Source organism: Callorhinchus milii, unplaced genomic scaffold, assembly GCF_018977255.1.
Source record: "Callorhinchus milii isolate IMCB2004 unplaced genomic scaffold, IMCB_Cmil_1.0 Scaffold1, whole genome shotgun sequence".
NCBI lineage: Eukaryota > Metazoa > Chordata > Chondrichthyes > Chimaeriformes > Callorhinchidae > Callorhinchus > Callorhinchus milii.
Genome location: NW_024704742.1, coordinates 57,576,339 through 57,593,621, shown reverse-complemented (window position 1 = coordinate 57,593,621; position 17,283 = coordinate 57,576,339). Strand labels below are relative to the sequence as shown.

At 42.2% G+C, this 17,283-nt stretch overlaps 1 protein-coding gene across 5 annotated transcripts in view; it reads left to right on the top strand.

Annotated features, from left to right (window-relative positions):
• Positions 1–17,283, top strand: part of LOC103187400 (storkhead-box protein 2) — a 72,495-nt gene that overhangs the window by 44,466 nt on the left and 10,746 nt on the right. For 3 of the 5 annotated variants that reach the window (XM_042342465.1, XM_007906875.2, XM_007906876.2), the window contains exon 2: positions 8,888–9,040. In XM_042342465.1, coding sequence (XP_042198399.1) covers positions 8,888–9,040 — 153 coding nt within the window. Of the gene's footprint in view, positions 1–8,887; positions 9,041–11,662; positions 11,750–11,851; positions 11,914–17,283 lie in introns of those variants that run through there. The other 2 variants (XM_007906880.2, XM_007906881.2) reach the window with 2 other exon arrangements.

Below are 17,283 nucleotides of genomic sequence, written 5' to 3'. Positions count from 1 at the left end.
AAGCACATCACAGAATATACTGTAAAGTGTAGTGAATGTGTATATTGTGGGTAAAACTTAGCAGTCAATTGCGCACAGCAGTATAGTTCTAGCCTGAAATCTCTGCCCCTCACTGGCTAGGAAAGCATGGTGATCAAAGCCCCCTCGATGGCACCAGGACTTATTATTTCTCTTTTGTGAGTGTTGTTGCTTCTGAAACAGATGCAGACTCACTGGAGAAGGCAATGATTTACCCCCTTCCCACCAGGAGGCATCAAGACTACTTCTACTGTATTATAGAGCTGGCGATAGTTGGGCTGCCATTAATGACAACAATAATAATAACCCCATTCTTGGTTTCCTTCAGCAGATGCTGACTTTTTCACTCAATTTTGCCCCTTAAGCAAACCTCAAACCCTTTGCCTCTTGTACCTAATATACTCTTGCTTGCATTCTCCTTGTATCCAGTATAACCCATCCCAAAACTCTTTGCCCATTATTAGGCCTTGCCTTTCATTACTCACTCACCCCTGATGGTTCTCTGCTTCTTTCCCCCAATTCCTATGAAGTTATGAGCTTTATTTTTAACTTTTGCCATTAGACTGAAACATTTAAAATGCTGAATTTGATGCATCAATAAAACACACAACAGTAAAGAAAAAGGGAGCCAATTTTTTCAAAATCAAAACCAGATGAAAAAGAAAATAACAAACAGGAAAAAAAACGTAGTGCGAGAGTGTGCTATAAAATACCATCTCAAAGTTTATAAAAAGTTTCAAACACAAATTTAAATGGTGAGGTAAATTCCAACTCCAGCTTTAGTGCAGTTTTGGGCCCCAGGCTATAATCTCCTGCCTCACCTGAATGCTCCAGTTGAATTCTCTCTACTTGGAGAGAGTGTCAGGTTACATCTGTCAATGGCTTCATTGTCATTAGATAGCCATCTCTGTCTGCTGTGTTGCAAATACTGCACCTACTTGCATTCCAAAAGCAGATTTGTTATTAATGCTGTGGTTGCGCCAAATCACATTATATCGCATAGTCTTGAACAGGGGTGGACAAAAGACTGCCAGCGGGCCATATCCGGCCTACCAAATGATTCTATCCGGCCCGTCATTGTGTCTAGAAATAGAAAAAATTATAGTTTGTTCAATCGCAGAAAGTCAACAACAATAAGACTACATCACTTGTATAGCGCCTTTCATGTCGGGAGGACGTCCCAAGGCGCTGGACAATGTACAGCATTTCAGACCCGAGCTGGGGTCAGGGGGAAAGAAGAGATGGTAAGTCTCACAAATTTCGCATTTGAATCTGACCAGGAACATCAGCCAATCACACTGCCTAGTTGTGCGCACGCTCCCTTAAGTGTTGAATCAGCTGATGTCCAAAATGTACGGAGCGGCAAATTTTCAAACAACCGCGGCAAACGCGGCAATACTTTTCACTGAAGAGGACATTAATTCGAAATGAGTTTATCAAAGAAGCGGAAAGTGGATGCTGAAGGCCAAATATTCAACAAAGAATGGACTTCTAGATTTTTTTTACCAGTGTGGGTGGAAAATAAAACAAATAAAATAAATTAAATAAATAAAGAAAATAAAAACAATGTACAGCTACAAAATAAAGTAAGCAATTTTGCATGTTTTTCACTGGCACTCGATGAGAGTTGTGATGTCAAAGACACAGCCCAGTTGATAATTTTTATTCGAGGCATCACCAAACATTTTGAGCTCACAGAAGAATTGACATCAATGCAATCAATGAGAGATACGACAACTGGAGAAGACTTTTTGAAGGCAGTAAATAAGTGTATCTTAAAATTAGGAGTGGAGTGGAAAAAATTGGTGAATGTGACCACCGATGGAAGCCTGAATCTGACAGGCAAAAATGTTGGGTTACTGAAAAGAATTCAAGATCAAGTCAAAGAAACAAATCCAGAACAGAATATTGATTTTCTACACTGCATTATCCACCAAGAGGTCCTCTGTAAGAGTGTTCTAAAACTAAGCAATGTCGTGGACACAGTTACAAAAGTGGTCAACTATATTCGAGCAAGAGGATTAAACCACAGACAATTTGTAACTCTGCTTGAGGAATTGGAATCTGAGCAAACAGATGTTCTGTATCACACGAATGTAAGATGGCTTAGTTTAGGAAAGGTCTTGAAAAGAGTGTGGGAACTGAGAACAGAGATTGATTTATTTTTGGACATAAAACAAAAAGATTCGGATTTCCCACAGCTAAATGATGGGAATTGGCTCTCTGATTTTGCATTTGCCGTTGATATCATGGGCCACATGAATGAACTGAATTCAAAATTGCAACAGATGGGGGCCTTTGTGTACAGTTTGTATTGCAGTGTCAAGTCATTTATGAGGAAATGATTTATTTTATCACGTCAGATAGGAAACATGCTGTTCTCCCATTTTCCAACTGCAGCAGATTACTGTTTGTGATCAAAGCCTTAAAAAGTATACTTCGTCACTACTTGACTTACATGCTGAATTTTCGTGCCAATTCCAGGATTTCAATTTGATCAAAAGTGACCTGTCTTTTGCCTCTTCACCTTTCTCATTTGATGTTGATAAAGCCCTATTTGGCCTCCAACTCGAGCTTATTGACCTGCAATGTGTTTCATTGCTTACGGAGCAATTCAAATCAATGCCGCTTCCCAGTTTTTATGCCTCTCTTAATGAATATATCTTTCCAAAAATAAAGGCTCATGCCTGGAGGAAGCTTGTGCTGTTTGGATCAACATACATATGCGAGGAGACATTTTCTTTGATGAAATTCAGTAAATCAAAACATAGATCTGCGCTGACTGATGACCACCTTGCAGCAGTACTCCGCATTGCAACAACGGAGACGATGTCTGACTTCAATTGTCTGGCTAACACACATCAGTGCTTTCATTCTTCCCATTGAGTGAGCTTCTCACATTCTCATCAATATGTGAATAAATTAATAAATATCAAATAAATGTCTGCTCAATGAGTTTTTATTTAACCTAATTTTAATGAATGTCAATTATATAGACTATTTTATGTATGTACAAGTGTAAGACTTGATTTTGAGCTATTATTAAGCATTTGCATCTATATTAAGTGTGTGGCCCACGAAGCTTACCAAAACTTGTGAAGTGGCCCACCAGCCAAAATAATTGCCCACACTTGGTCTTGAACCTCATAATTAGCTGTAAGTGATCTGCCTTCAAAATAATACTAACAATAATCTTTGCATTTGATATAACACCCTAACACGTAGTTGAGGTGACTCAAAGTGCTTCATTGTATTATTTTGTAGTGTCTGCCTATTTGTTGGCAGTGTGGCACAATTGTTAGCTGCCAATTTACACACAGCAATGTCCCAACAAACATGCATAAAGTTAATGACCAATTTGATCTGGGGTATTGTTGAACAGAACATCAGGAAAATTCCCTGCTCCTTCCCATGGAATCTTTAACATCCACCTATACAGGTGATAGAATCTGACCTTTTGACTTAAGAGGCAAGAGTACTGTCAACTGAGCCAAACTAACACCAATAGCACACAAAAGTGGAATATTGACAGCATTAAATGAATATTAGTATCTAAATTTAAAAATAATTAATCCCATTTTTTTCCTAAATACAGCCCCTTCCGATTCCATCGCCAGCCGCAGGATGAATAATAATTTTTGCATTCAACATAACATCTTTCACATTGGGAGGATTTACTGTAAAGTGCAATGTATGTGAATAAAGAGCCTCTCACACAGGAAAAGTCTCAAAGTACATTCAAAGATTGAGTGGGAGATGTGGTAATTAAGTGGGGAGTACATAGAGGAGCAGTCAAAGAGAGAGGTTTTCAATAGGTTTTGAAAGTGAAGAGGAAGGGAGGGAAGGGAGCGAGACAATGGAATAAGAGCGAGAGATGGCATGAGCTCAAACGTTCTCCAGTTGAATGTCGACAAGACTGAGGCTCATATACTGTCCTTGAGTGGTTTAGGTCGTACCTCTCCCACCGTCTTCACTTTGTCTCCTCAAATGGTTTTTCCTCTGGCCCCGTGCGGTGTCCCTCAAGGCTCTGTCCTCGGTCCCCTCCTCTTCACCCTCTATATGCTCCCCTTTGGTGACATCATCCGCAGACATGGGGTTAACTTCCACATGTATGCGGATGACACCCAACTCTACCTTTCCTCCTCTACCCTCATCTCCATGACCACCGATGTCCTGACAGCTGCCTGTCCGACATCGAGTCCTGGACAAGAGATAACTTTCTCCAGCTCAACGTGCGCAAAACTGAGGCCCTCCTGATTGGCTCACATCAGCGCCTCCGCACCTCAGGCGCTGACAGCATCAGCATCCAAGGCTGCTCTCTCCACCTCTCAAAGCCGGTCAGGAACCTTGGGGTTCTGTTCGACCCTGAGCTGTCCTTTCTCCCCCATATCCGCGCCACAACTGGCACCGCCTTCCATCACCTCCGGAACATCGCCAGACTACGGCACTACCTCACCCCTCACGCGGCTGAAACTCTGGTCCACGCCTTTATCACCTCAAGGCTGGACTATGGGAACTCTCTTCTCGCCGGCCTTCCCGGCACCTCCCTCCACAAGCTGCAGGTCATTCAGAACTCTGCAGCTCGTGTACTGTCTCGCACCAGGACCACATCACTCCCACCCTCGCTCGCCTCCACCGGCTCCCCATCCCCCAGAGGATCGAATTCAAGATCCTCATCCTCACCTACAAGGCCATTCATGGCCTCGCTCCCTCCTACCTCTCCGACCTACTATCCCCCTACTTACCTGCCCGTACCCTCCGTTCCTCTGGCTCCTGTCTGCTCCACATCCCCCGCCCCAACCGCCCTACTATCGGTGGCCGGGCCTTCAGCCCCGAGGCTCTGGAACTCTTTCCCCCAGTGCCTTCGCCTTGCTTCCTCCCTTTCCTCCTTCAAGGCCGGTCTCAAGACCTTTCTCTTTGACCGTGCCTTCAGCTCCCCTCTCGACTCCCTACCCCCTCCTCGCTCCTTCCCTTCCCTCCCCTCACCCTGACCATTTACTCCCTGCTCGGGTCCCGACCCAACTGTACAGCGCCTTGGGACGTCCTCCCGACGTGAAAGGCGCTCAATAAATGGAATCTTGTTGTTGTTGTTGTTGTTGTTCCCGCTGGACTGCCCAGCTCTTTCCTGCACAGGCTGCAGATGAACCATATCCTCTCCCGTGCCAGGCTCCACAAGCCTATCACTCCCTTGGAGATTTTTGACCAGGAAACCAGGAGAAATTCCCTTATCCTTTTGAGTAGTATTGTGGGATCTTTTATCTTTTATTTTGCCTTTCTTATCACCCCCATTCTTGTTCAGCTCCCAGTGCCCAACCAAAATTGTGAAGTGCTTTTACAACATACAAGAGCTTGCTGGAAATTCAGGTAAATAAGATAATGATGATGAAGCAGAACAGAAACACACCATCTGCAGAATACGGATATCTGACATTGCATTGGTAGACCCTTCAACACTCTTTTGACAGCTGAAAACGTCCTGTAATATTATACTCACAGTAAATGCAGGAATTTGTTTTGGAACAGATTCTGTTGACCTTTAATTGTGCAATAATGGGGTGTACTTTGCAGCTAAATTATATACTTTTGTCAGGCCAAAAAAATCACTAGTTTTTCTGTATTTTTAATGGAACTTTTTAATGTGTCCGCTTGACTTAGTTGGTAGCACCCCCCTCCTATGTGTTAGAAGGTTGTGGGTTCAAGCCCGAAGTGGGGATTTGGAAACCATATAGAATTTACTCAAATTCAGTGCTGGGAAAGAGTTGTATTGTCAAAGGTGAGACGTTAAACCAAGGTCCTGTCTCGCTGTCCAGAAGCACATTAAAGACCCCATGGCACTATTTGAAATGCCAATAATCCTCCAAATAAAATTGGTCACTCCATGGCTGTTTGTGGGACACTGCTGTACACAAATTGGCTGCCATGTTAGCCCACAAAATACACAAGATATCCTGTGAAGTGCTTTGGGACATCTCGACAATGTGATGAGGCATTATATGAAATGTAAGAATTATTAATAATAATGATGATAAATGGAGATGGGGAAATGGGATGACGTGAAACATACAGTATACCAGTTAAAGAGAGAAACAGACTTTCACTACAAAAGGAGGTGATTCATATTCACATTCAGTTCTTTTTTTTTCTAAGTTGCTCTTCTTTATGAACACATGGTCTGACATAAATTTCCTTATAGCAAATCTCACTCTGCCCCTAGTAGTCCGCGACTGTTAAGCATTCCGGGATGCCGCCCGTCATGAAGGGTGCTATATAAGTGCAAGTTGGTGTTGTTGTTGTTGTAGTTACTAGCAGTATTAAGTTACATTTCTATTTATTAATTTCAGCCTCTCAGTCCAATCAAATTTTGCTGGAGTCTTTGGAATTTAACTTGTACTCCCAATTTGAACACGAGAGGCAAAACCTCCAGTATTTAAATTTTTTTTAATTTTAAATTTTTATCTTGTAAAATAATAAACGGAGAACGGAAAACCTTCAATTAGTTTGATTTCCCTCCAGCTGGCTGTTTCTCCTCACCACTCTGTAAAACTGTAACTCTCCATAGCTTAATCAGTCATCTCTGCTCCCCACAATTTAATCAATCTAAAAATGCCCTCCACATGGAACATTGCACCTAACCAAACAAATGTAATATTAATTCCTCCCAAATAACTTATTTTTTTAACAAAATATTTAACAGGTATCATTATTTCAGAATAACAAATTAAAGTCTCCAAGATTTCCATCTGTGTGGTGGTGTGCCATAAATAGAGGCACGCAAGACAGATGGAATTACATTCTGCCGTGTAAATATGGTGAAATGGTGTTAATTAGTGGAAGGTTCCACGCAGAGGGTAAGGAATTGTCTGAACATTGAAACAGGTGTGTGGTGTGCATGTTTTTGAGTTTGTTTTTTGGGTTGCATGTGAATTGATGAAGAACTTACAAGATTGGAATTAGTAAAGTTTCCACTAATGCTCCTCAGAGGTCTCATTTTTGGGGTGAGATGTTAAACCGAAGTCCTATCAGCCTGCTGAGATGAATGTTAAAGATCGCAAGGCATTATACGAAAAGAGATAGGAGTTTCTCCCAATGTCCTTGCCAACAACAACCCAGATAAAATTGGTCATTCATTTCTAGGCCATTTGTGCGCAAATTAGCTGGTTATCTTGGAGGCAAAGGACAACTTTAGGCTTCTCTTTTCCACCACAAACCGTCTCCTCCTTCTCACACCTTGTCCATCCTCTCCTCAAACTCCAACTATGAGGAGATGCTGGACTTGCTCGAATCCAAAATTGGGGGGATACATTCAGCCACCTCTGTCCCGTTGACAGCCACCCCCACATCATCTCTCCCTCATGACCCACCCCTCACCCATCCCCTCCTATACTCCTTTGACCCTATCTCTCCCTCCTCCCTTACCACGACTGTCCACAAACTCAAACCCACCACTTGCTCCCTTGATCCCACGATCCCATCCCCACCTCTCTCCTCATGTCCCAGCTCCACGTTCTGGTCCCTCTCCTGTCCGATGTCATCAACCTCTCCTTGTTCCAACCCCCCTAAAATCAGCTGTCATCATTCCCATCCTGAAAAAACCTTCCCTGACCCCATCCCTTCTCTCCAGCTATCGCCCCATCTCTAACTTCCCATTCCTCTCCAACGTCCTGGAACGAGTCGTCACGTCCTAGTTCCGCTCCTTTCTTTCTCGCCATTCCCTCTTTGAACCCCTCCAATCCGGCTTCTGCGCTGCCCATAGCACGGAAACAGCCCGGGTCAAAGTCAGTAATGACATTCTGAACATCTGTGATCAGGTCTCCCTCTGCCTCCTTGTCCTCCTCGACCTCTCTGCCGTCTTCGACACTGTCGACCACTCCATCCTCATACACCACCTCTCTTCTTTACTTAATCTTCGCAGACCTGCCCTTGCCTGGTTCCTATCTCTCCCACCGTCTCCACTTTGTTGCCTCCAACGGTTTCTCCTCCAGCCTTCACACTGTCATGTCTGGTGTTCCCCAGGGCTCTGTCCTTGGCCCTCTCATCTTTAATATCTATATGCTCCCCCTTGGTGACATCATCGCAGACATGGGGTCAACTTCCATATGTATGCGGATGACCCTCAACTCCTATCTTTCTGCCTCCACCCTCAACTCCAGGACCACTGCTGTCCTGACAGACTGCCTGTCGGACATCAAGTCCTGGATGAGGGCAAATTTCCTACAATTCAATGTGCACAAGACTGAGGCCCTCCTGATTGGCTCACGCCAGCGCCTCAGGACCTCAGGCTCTGGCAGCATCAACCTCCATGGTTGCACACTTCAACTCACCAGCCAGTCAGGAATAGTGGAGTCCTGTAGCTCAGTGGTTAGAGCACTCGCTCTGCAAGCAAAAGACTTGGGTTCAACTCCAGGCAGGGCGAAACCTTGGGCAAGTTTCCTTACTCAACATGCCTAATAATAATCTCTCCAAAACAAAAAAACAATAATAAATTGGTTATTTTCAATCCATGATTGTTTGTGGGACACTGCTGTGCGCAATTGGCTGCCGCGTTTCACCCACAAATATGCAGTCAATTCACTTTACAGTATATTCTGCGAAGCGCTTTGAGATGTCTAGAAGACGTGAAAAACGCTATATCAAATGCAAAGATTATTATTATTTTTATTGTTACTACAATTCACAGTAAATCCTGTTAATCATTAAATTGTATCTAACCTTTCCACATGAGATGTTTCGATGGGGATTAATGTCATGTGTAGGTCATGTATATGGAATGTAAGGATTACAATGTTTACAATCAGTGCCTCATACTGAAAAATGAGTGTGTTTTCACATGGTAAATCTGATTAGATGTATTGCTTCTTATGCTCCTCAGGTGATGTGTCACCAATCAGTATGTCCCCCATCAGTCAGTCACAGTTTATTCCTCTGGGGGAAGTTCTTTGCTTGGCCATCTCAGCAATGAACGCTTCAAGGAAACGAGTCACCCAGGAGGCTCTCATGGAACATCTAGCTACCTGCTTTCCAGGTATGTATTCAACAATAAAGATGTTTTTTTCCAGAGTTAGGAAGGTTACAGAATACAATACAGAATGTTCTCTGTAATTAATTAGTTATGTTGTATCTTTGTTTTCCTGTCTAGAAATATGTCAAGCTCAATGATATCACTGCTCTATTTGTTCACCTAAACCTAAGTTCCCAGAAAGGTGGGGGAGTGGGAGATCCTGTTACACCTTGAGTCTGAGTTTCAATCCAACCCAGACAGATGTGCCGAAAGCCTCTTTTCTGCCTGTGTAATGTATTTGGACATTCTCAACCCAATTGCTGATGGAAATCTGATTCAACAATAATTGATACTCATTAAGGGAGGTCAGGGATGGTTGAGATGGGAAATAAAAAAAGGTCTCACTGGTGCAGTGTGGTGTTGGGAGGTGAGTGTAGCGGGAATTCATCGACTTGGCTTTGCCGTCATACTACTAGAATAGCTCTGCAGAGATGGAGAAATTCTGGCATCTTCGGTGCCAGTTAAACATTGAAGGGAATAAATTGTTTCAATAGTTAGGATTTACTGGACAAGTGAGCCAGGCTGACACAAAAAACAACTTGCATTCATGAAGCGCTCTTCGTATAATGAATTGCTTTAGAAGGGCAGACTCAGTCGCGGGGAAGGGTGAAATGGCCATTGGCATGTTTGAAGAAGGGGAGGCTTTGAGGTGGGGATTAAAGACAGAGAGCGAGGGGTAGAGAGAAGGAATTCCGGAGGTTCAACGGTAGGTTCTGAAGGCTTGGCCTCCGATGGTGGTGTTGAAAGAAACCAAAAATAAGAGCAAAGGAGAAGGTGCGGCACATAAACTAAAGAGAGCATGTAGAATATGAGGCTAATGGGAACTTCATTGGAACTGTGAGCAAATAATTAAAATGAGGTGAAAATCAGATTTGTTTCCAACTCTTAAAGGTACTGTTAAGACAACTATTGGGACAGAATGGCATTGTGTTAGCAGAAAGATCAAAAACAAAACTGCTCTAATTTCATATAGAAGTCACCAAATAAATACAGCACATATACCAAAACAAGTCTGGCATGGCCTGTAAAAAGAAAGCATGGTCGAAGAGGAGGGTCTTGAGGCGGGACTTGAATAATAACAATAATAATCCTTGCGTTTGATGTAGCGCTTTTCACATCTTCTCAACGTCTCAAAGCGCTTCACAGAATAGACTGTAAAGTGAATTGACCATATATTTGTGGGCGAAAGCCTACAGTCCTTGAAGGAGGCTAAGGAGGGGGCGAGGCGGAGTGACTGGGGGATGAAATTCCAGAGGTTGGGGTCGGAGTGGCTGAAGGCTCTCCCGCCAATGGTGGGATGGGTGGGTCGGGGCACATGGAGCAGGCCAGAGCTGGCTGAGTGGAGGGAACGGGCGGGTTGGTCGGGGTTAGGACGTCGCAGAGATAGAGTGGGGCGAGGCTATGGAGGGCTTTGTAGATAAAGACCAGGATCTTGAACTGGATCCTCTGAAGGATAGGGAGCCAATGGAGTCAGGGGAGATGGGATCACAGAGTTTGGTGCGGGAGAGAACACGGGCTGTAGAGTTTTGGATTATCTGCAGCCTGTGGAGGGAGGAGTTGGGAAGGCCGACAAGCAGGGAGTTTGCGTAGTCAAGCCTGGAGGTGATGAAGGCATGAACAAGTGGCTGAGGGGTGAGGTAATGGCGGAGTCGGGGCGATGTTACGGAGGTGAGGGAAGGCAGAGCGGGTCATGGCTTGGTTGTGGGCAAGAAAAGACAATTGAGGGTCGAACAAGACACCTATTTTCCTGACTGGGTTGGTGAGTTGTGATGTGCAACCATGGAAGTTGATGCTGCTAAAGCCTGAGGTGCTGGAGGGCCTCAGTCTTGTTCACATTCAACTGTAGGAAATTTGCCCTCATCCAATTGCCTCGCAAGCAAGAGACCTGGGTTCGATTCCCAGCAGGACAAAACGTTGGGCAAGTTTCCTTACTCCACGCACCTCAGTTTACCTAGCAATAAGTAAGTACCCGGTTATTAGTCGATTGATTGATGGATCGCTTCTCCGGGGGTAATAATTCCTTTAAAAAATGGTCACTCAATCCATTTCTGTTTGTTGGGCACTACTACTGATAGGCTGCTGCATTGTGCCCACAAAATATAGTCAATTCATTTTACAGTATATTCTGTGAACTGCTTTGAGATGTATTGAAGACATGATACTGCACTATATCAAATGCAAGGATTATTATAATTATTGTTGCTTTCAGGTTGTCTGGTTTCTTGTGACATTATTTGCTGCACCCTATGTATGTGTGTGCAAAAAGCTGTCAACCACTCACAAGCATTTGTAGTGAATGCTGGGACAAAGCAAGACACTAAGAGGTCTATTGTATCTGCATGCTATGTGCAAGAAGCTGCCCAATCAGTGTTTTGAAGGATTCCTTCATCCTAAGGGGGGAAGATCAGTCAAGGTGCTCGTCGTGACCTTAACAGTGACTCCTGCTGGAGATGCACGTACGTGAAGGCATGATTGGGCTCCTAAAATCAGATAGCCTGCTGACACTCACTATCCAGGCTTACACAGAAACAATGACCAACTGTGCAAGTACTACTGATTGATTGTACCTGAGATTATGTACCACAGGAGCCAACGTGAGTCAAATGCATCCAGCAGAACAGTCGAAGGGGAGAAATTTGACAAGGGAGAAACATAACTTGATCATGTGGAAAGGTTAGATACAATTTAATGATTGCGTGAATCAAAAAATAATGGGTGAACAACGTGGACAGTCATTAATACCTAATAAAATCTAAATTTGTCTCATTCCAAAAGATTTGAATAAAGCTGTTAAGCAGAAGGATAGCCAATGAAAATTATTGAGGAAGACATGGCTGGTATGTATAAAGCTAAAATATTTTAAGCTTTAGTCAAATAGAACTGGATCAGATGAGCACTCAACTGGATCCTCAATGCGCATTTTGGGGACGAATGCACATTCACTTAACTTAAATAAATAAAACTTACCATTTATATGATATGTGAAAATAAAACTTTCACATCGGGAGGACATCTCAAAGTGCTTCACAGGATATATTGCATTTTGTAGATTAACCCAGCAGCCAAATTTGCACACCAATGTCCCACAAACAGGTCTTGAATTGAGACTTGAGGTATTGCCCCCTCCCCAGATATATCAGAGAATAATGACTAGGATATTTATGAGGATCTGTAATAGATGCAATAGATGGTGATGAAAATGAGTAATAGAATACAGTAAAGGTCTGTAAAAGGGACTGCGGAAAGCTTATGAGAAAAACATTAATCTTACCAGCTAAGAATTAAACTGAAATAAGTTAACATTGTGGTTATGCTGACTGAGCAAGAGCTAAGACAGACTACGAGGAAAACAGAAAACATTCCTAAAATAGAAAGGCAACAGGTGAAGATTATTAGCAAAAATTCCTTACAGGAACTACACTCTGTTTATGTCATTACTCTTTCACGCCCTCCAAATTAATCTTAGCCTCCTAGATGAGGAGGGAGAAACTGTTGGACTTCATGAATGCTATCAGTCTCAACCTGCTGAGTTTCATGAATGCTCTTAACACTTGTCACCTGGATCACCAGATGTGTATCTTGAGTTTTGTAGAAAACTATTCTTTGGCCAGTTTTTCTGCCTTTCCACAGATAACCAGCTGATGTTAGACAAAAGTACTGCCCAGGAGGTGTCTTACATGTTAACAAACATGCATTTAGTCGGAGATTTTCAACATGGGCATCATGGCAAAAGATCCAGTCTCTAGCATTGTAGTTATTAGGCTCTCTTAGTGTAATGTGTAATTAATTTAAGTGCTTGCACAAAAATTGAGATGCACCTGTAAAATTTATTGTAGTTTTATTGCCATAATAGGTAGCCCACCTTAAATAGGATGTTCATTTAACATCTCTATAAAGCTACAGTGTCCATAATTGCAAACAACACCCTTATCCAGTGCCTTGGGACATCTTCCTGACATGAAATGCACTATACAAATATAATTTTGTTGTTAACAGTTTTGTGACAATATGGTTCATCTGTGAACTGCCTCAGAATAACTGTTATTGTCAATTCACACCAATATTTTTGGTGTTGTTAAATTGAGAGTGGCAGTGAAAGAATTCAACAACCAGTCCATGTGGTCCACTTAGTCAACGTCAAGCACTGCTGCCTCTATGTAGCAATGTCTCTTTTAGATGATTAAATCCCAGCAGTACCCCAACAACAACTGGCATTTATATAGCACCCTTCATGCCATGTAGCATCCCGGAACACTTAACAGTGTGACCCCGAGCCAGGGGGAAGGTGATCGTAAGCACAATTAAAAAGGAAGGTTTTTAGGCGGGATTTGGAACTGGGGAGGGAGGGGGCAAGGGGATTTAGTAAGAGAGTTACAGAGCTTTGGAGCATAGTGACTGAAAAGCACAGCTGCCGGTGGTGGAGTGGAGGGGGTGAGGGACAAACAGGAGGTCGGAGCCGGCCGAGTGGAGGCAGCTAGTGGTGGAGTAGAGGTGAGTGAGTCGGCAAGGTAGGGAGGTGCGAGAGCATGAAGGGATTTGAAAACGAGAGAGAGGATCTTGAAGTTGATCCATTTGGAAATTGGGAGCCAGAGCAGCCTGGCAAGGACTGATGTGATGGGTGCACTCAGGGGTCCCCAACCTTGGATCTTGCCAACATGTGCCTAATACTCTCAGAAATTAGATAAGTGGGGTGCATGCCTTCAGAGAGAGAGTGTGTACTCCATTCCAGATGCAGGAAAATTTCTATACGTAGGTGACATATATATGTGAAACTCTGTCTGGGTTGGATCTCTGAAGCATGGTGATGCTTTTCTGCACATGTCAGACACCAGAATGACTCCCAAAACACTATATCCCTTACTGTAATTGTGTTTTTTTCAGTTCCTAGACTACAAAGTATGTAAAGATCATGGAATTACAACATCCACATTTCTCTGTTGGTGATATTTGCAGCTGAGTTCTATTTTTATACAGTATGTGTCTCATTATAACATAAATGTTAATTGGCTTCCAGACACTGAGGATTAATTTATGAGGATTCCTAAAAGATAGGGGTCTTTCTGATATGGTCTTCATATGGTTTCTTAGATGGTCTTCATTCGTCTTCCTCCAGACACTTTTATATTTTTCCAGTTTATCTGGTTCTGTTTTAAAAATTCTGGATTCTACCTCAACCACAGTTTTTTGTACAGTATGTCCCAATAACCCTGAAAAAAATCAAACGTTTCCTTGTGTTTACATGGAACTTTCAAAGTTATGGATAGTGTTCGCATGACGAATCATCTAAAATAGTATCATGTTCAGATTTGAAAAAAATGGACTCTAATTTGCTGAATTTACAGAAAAATATGCTGTGAAAAATAATCTTTGAAAAATAATAATAATCCTTTCATTTGATGTAGTGCCTTATCATGTCATTGAGACGTCTCAAAGCGCTTCACACAATTTACTGTAAAGTATAATTTTACCGTCAGGGTGAAATGTTGGGCACATTTCCTTACTCCACATGGAAAAGAGATGTGCCAATCGACTAACAACCAAGTTCTGACTTACTGCTAGGTAAGCAGAGGCGTGTGAAGTAAGGAAACTTGCCTCAGGTTTCATCCTGTCTAGGAATCGAATCCAGGTCCTCTCGCTTACAAGGTGAGTGCTCTAACCAATATACTATAGGGTTCTACATTATTTTTCGAAGAATATTATTGTGGAGTCCTGTAGCTCAGTGGTTAGAGCACTCGCTTTGCAAGTGAGAGACCTGAGTTCAATTCCAGGCACAGGGCGAAACCTTGGGCAAGTTTCCTTACTCCATACGCCTAATAATAATCCCTCCAAAACCAAAAACAATAATAAATTGGTCATTTTCAATCTACGACTGTTTGTGGGACATTGCTGTGCGCAATTGGCTGCCGCGTTCGCCCACAAATATACAGTCAATTCACTTTACAGTGTGTTCTGTAAAGCGCTTTGGGACGTCCTCCCGACGTGAAAAGGGCTATATCAAATGCAAGGATTATTATTATTATTATTATTCACAGAATATTTTTCTGTAAATTCAGCAAAATTAGAATCCACTTTTTTTCCAATTCTGAACATTGTAGAAATATTCAAAGAATCCAGATTAATCCAATGCCACTCATCCCTCGGCTTAGTGAAGATCCCACTCTGTTATTGCTCTAAATCGTCTCTTCCACCATTCTGCCAAGGTACCTAAGAGAAAAATCTTCACATAGAGTATGAACCAGATAAAGGAGGGAAGAGTGCTCTGTGCTTTCTACCAGCTTCAATAAACAATCCAGAAGTTAAATGCTGGTTTCAATCGCCATATGGAGAAATTGGATTCCATGCCCTTGTTAAATACTTTATTATGTAATAGCACTTTGAGACATCTGAAAATGTGATAAAGCCCTATTTAATATAGAAGTATTATTGTTATCTCCCAGCCTCCGCTACTATTTATTTTGAGATGTAGTGGAGATACAGAAGAGCCCCATTATAAGATACATTACAATTTACACTTCCATAAGGTAGTCTCTTATGAGGCAGATTCGCTATAAAACGGGTGAGTTGGTTTCAACATGCAGACTGGCCAGCTTCCTGTGTGCTAAAAAAAAGTCTGACTTTCGGGTCATCAGGTCACTGCTGAAGCCACTTCCTGTGAACTCAGCATATGTGCAGGAAGTACTTGCACTTGGTGTGCAGTAGGAGATGTCAGTGGCAACTTGACAACTCAGAAATAGATCTTTTTTTTTAGCATCGGAGGTTGGTGTGTATGGATACAAAGGGCTGTGATGTCTCGGTGGATATTTTTGGCACCTTCCACATGAGTGGAACAATATTTGGTGCAAGCAGCCTCTAGATTTCCAGAAGCTGATTGCCTGCCCGGGTGATCAGTCTGCATCCAAGAACTGTCATCAGCAGTACCCTGTAGTACTGTGGACCTGCCTGGATCATGAACCAGCTACTGAGAGCGCCACAGATGATTGACTCATTTCCAGTATTCCGTCACCTTGGAATCAGTTCAGCTGCAAGGAGACCCTGGTTACCTTCCTGCCCCTTTCACTGCCCCTACCCAACCACCCACCCAACCCAGAAGGAGAGTAATTAGTTGGTTTATTAAATAAATGCATTGGCTATGAGTTGCTGGGCATGTTAGCAGCCTCTCTTGACTTTTCGGGAGTGGAGCACTTTAGTTTGTATTATAATCAAAGAAGAGATCTGCTTGGCTGGCTTGCCAAAGTTCCATTGTGAATAAACATGTAGCCTAACATATATTGTGTTTTATTGGATTAATGGAATGATCATTTCTTCTATATATATGTAAAGGCTTGTATATCAGTTGCAGTGTCTGACTTTTAAAATAGATTTAGCCTCTTTTGCTGCAGTGTAAGAAATGAGTGAAACAGTATTAACATTCATGTCTCAGATCTTATCAGTGTTTTCTTTTCATTACCTCACTTACAATCCTTGGGGATTATTCTGTCCCATGTATTCCATTGATGTGGTTTGAGAGCTATTCTGCTCTATTTGGTACATTTTTATAAATCAGTCACTGAAATTGTAATTTATGAATAGCATTATGAATGCAAAATTCAATTATGCATGTACAATTGCAGTTGATTCAAAATGCACAGGGACAAATTTGTAAAACTTACCAAGCAGAATAGCAGTTCGCCACATTAATGAGTTCTCTGCCTGAAGCACACAGATCAGAATAGTTGCAGCAGGTTTGAACAGAATGAAAAGATGTGCTTCCCTTTGAGGCAATTTAATCTGTATTAAAACGTACTGTTTACATATAAAAGTTAAAGGCAGACTTAGTACAAATTAACTTTGTGAAGCAAACCTGGTTGGTTTCAAAAATGAAGCTATAACAGGAAGAACCTTAAAGAACCCAAGTAATAAGGGAATTTATCTGCTAACACATGATTAATAATTAAAATCACAATGATAATTAACACCACTCGCATTGAACATTATGTAATTTATGCTGTTAATGTGAATATTGCTAAATTCAAACTAAGCTTGATGTATTTCACTGAATAGCCATAAGGTGTCACTGTCTTGTCTCCTCCTCTTCCTCCCCCCACACGTGCTGTCTTTAGCTTTCGTTGCTGCCATGTGTTTGATGAGCAGTTTTTTGTTTCAAGTTCCTGAAGTTTTTAGAAAGTATGTAAATATTTGTTTTGATTTAATAGTTATTTTCTGAGCAA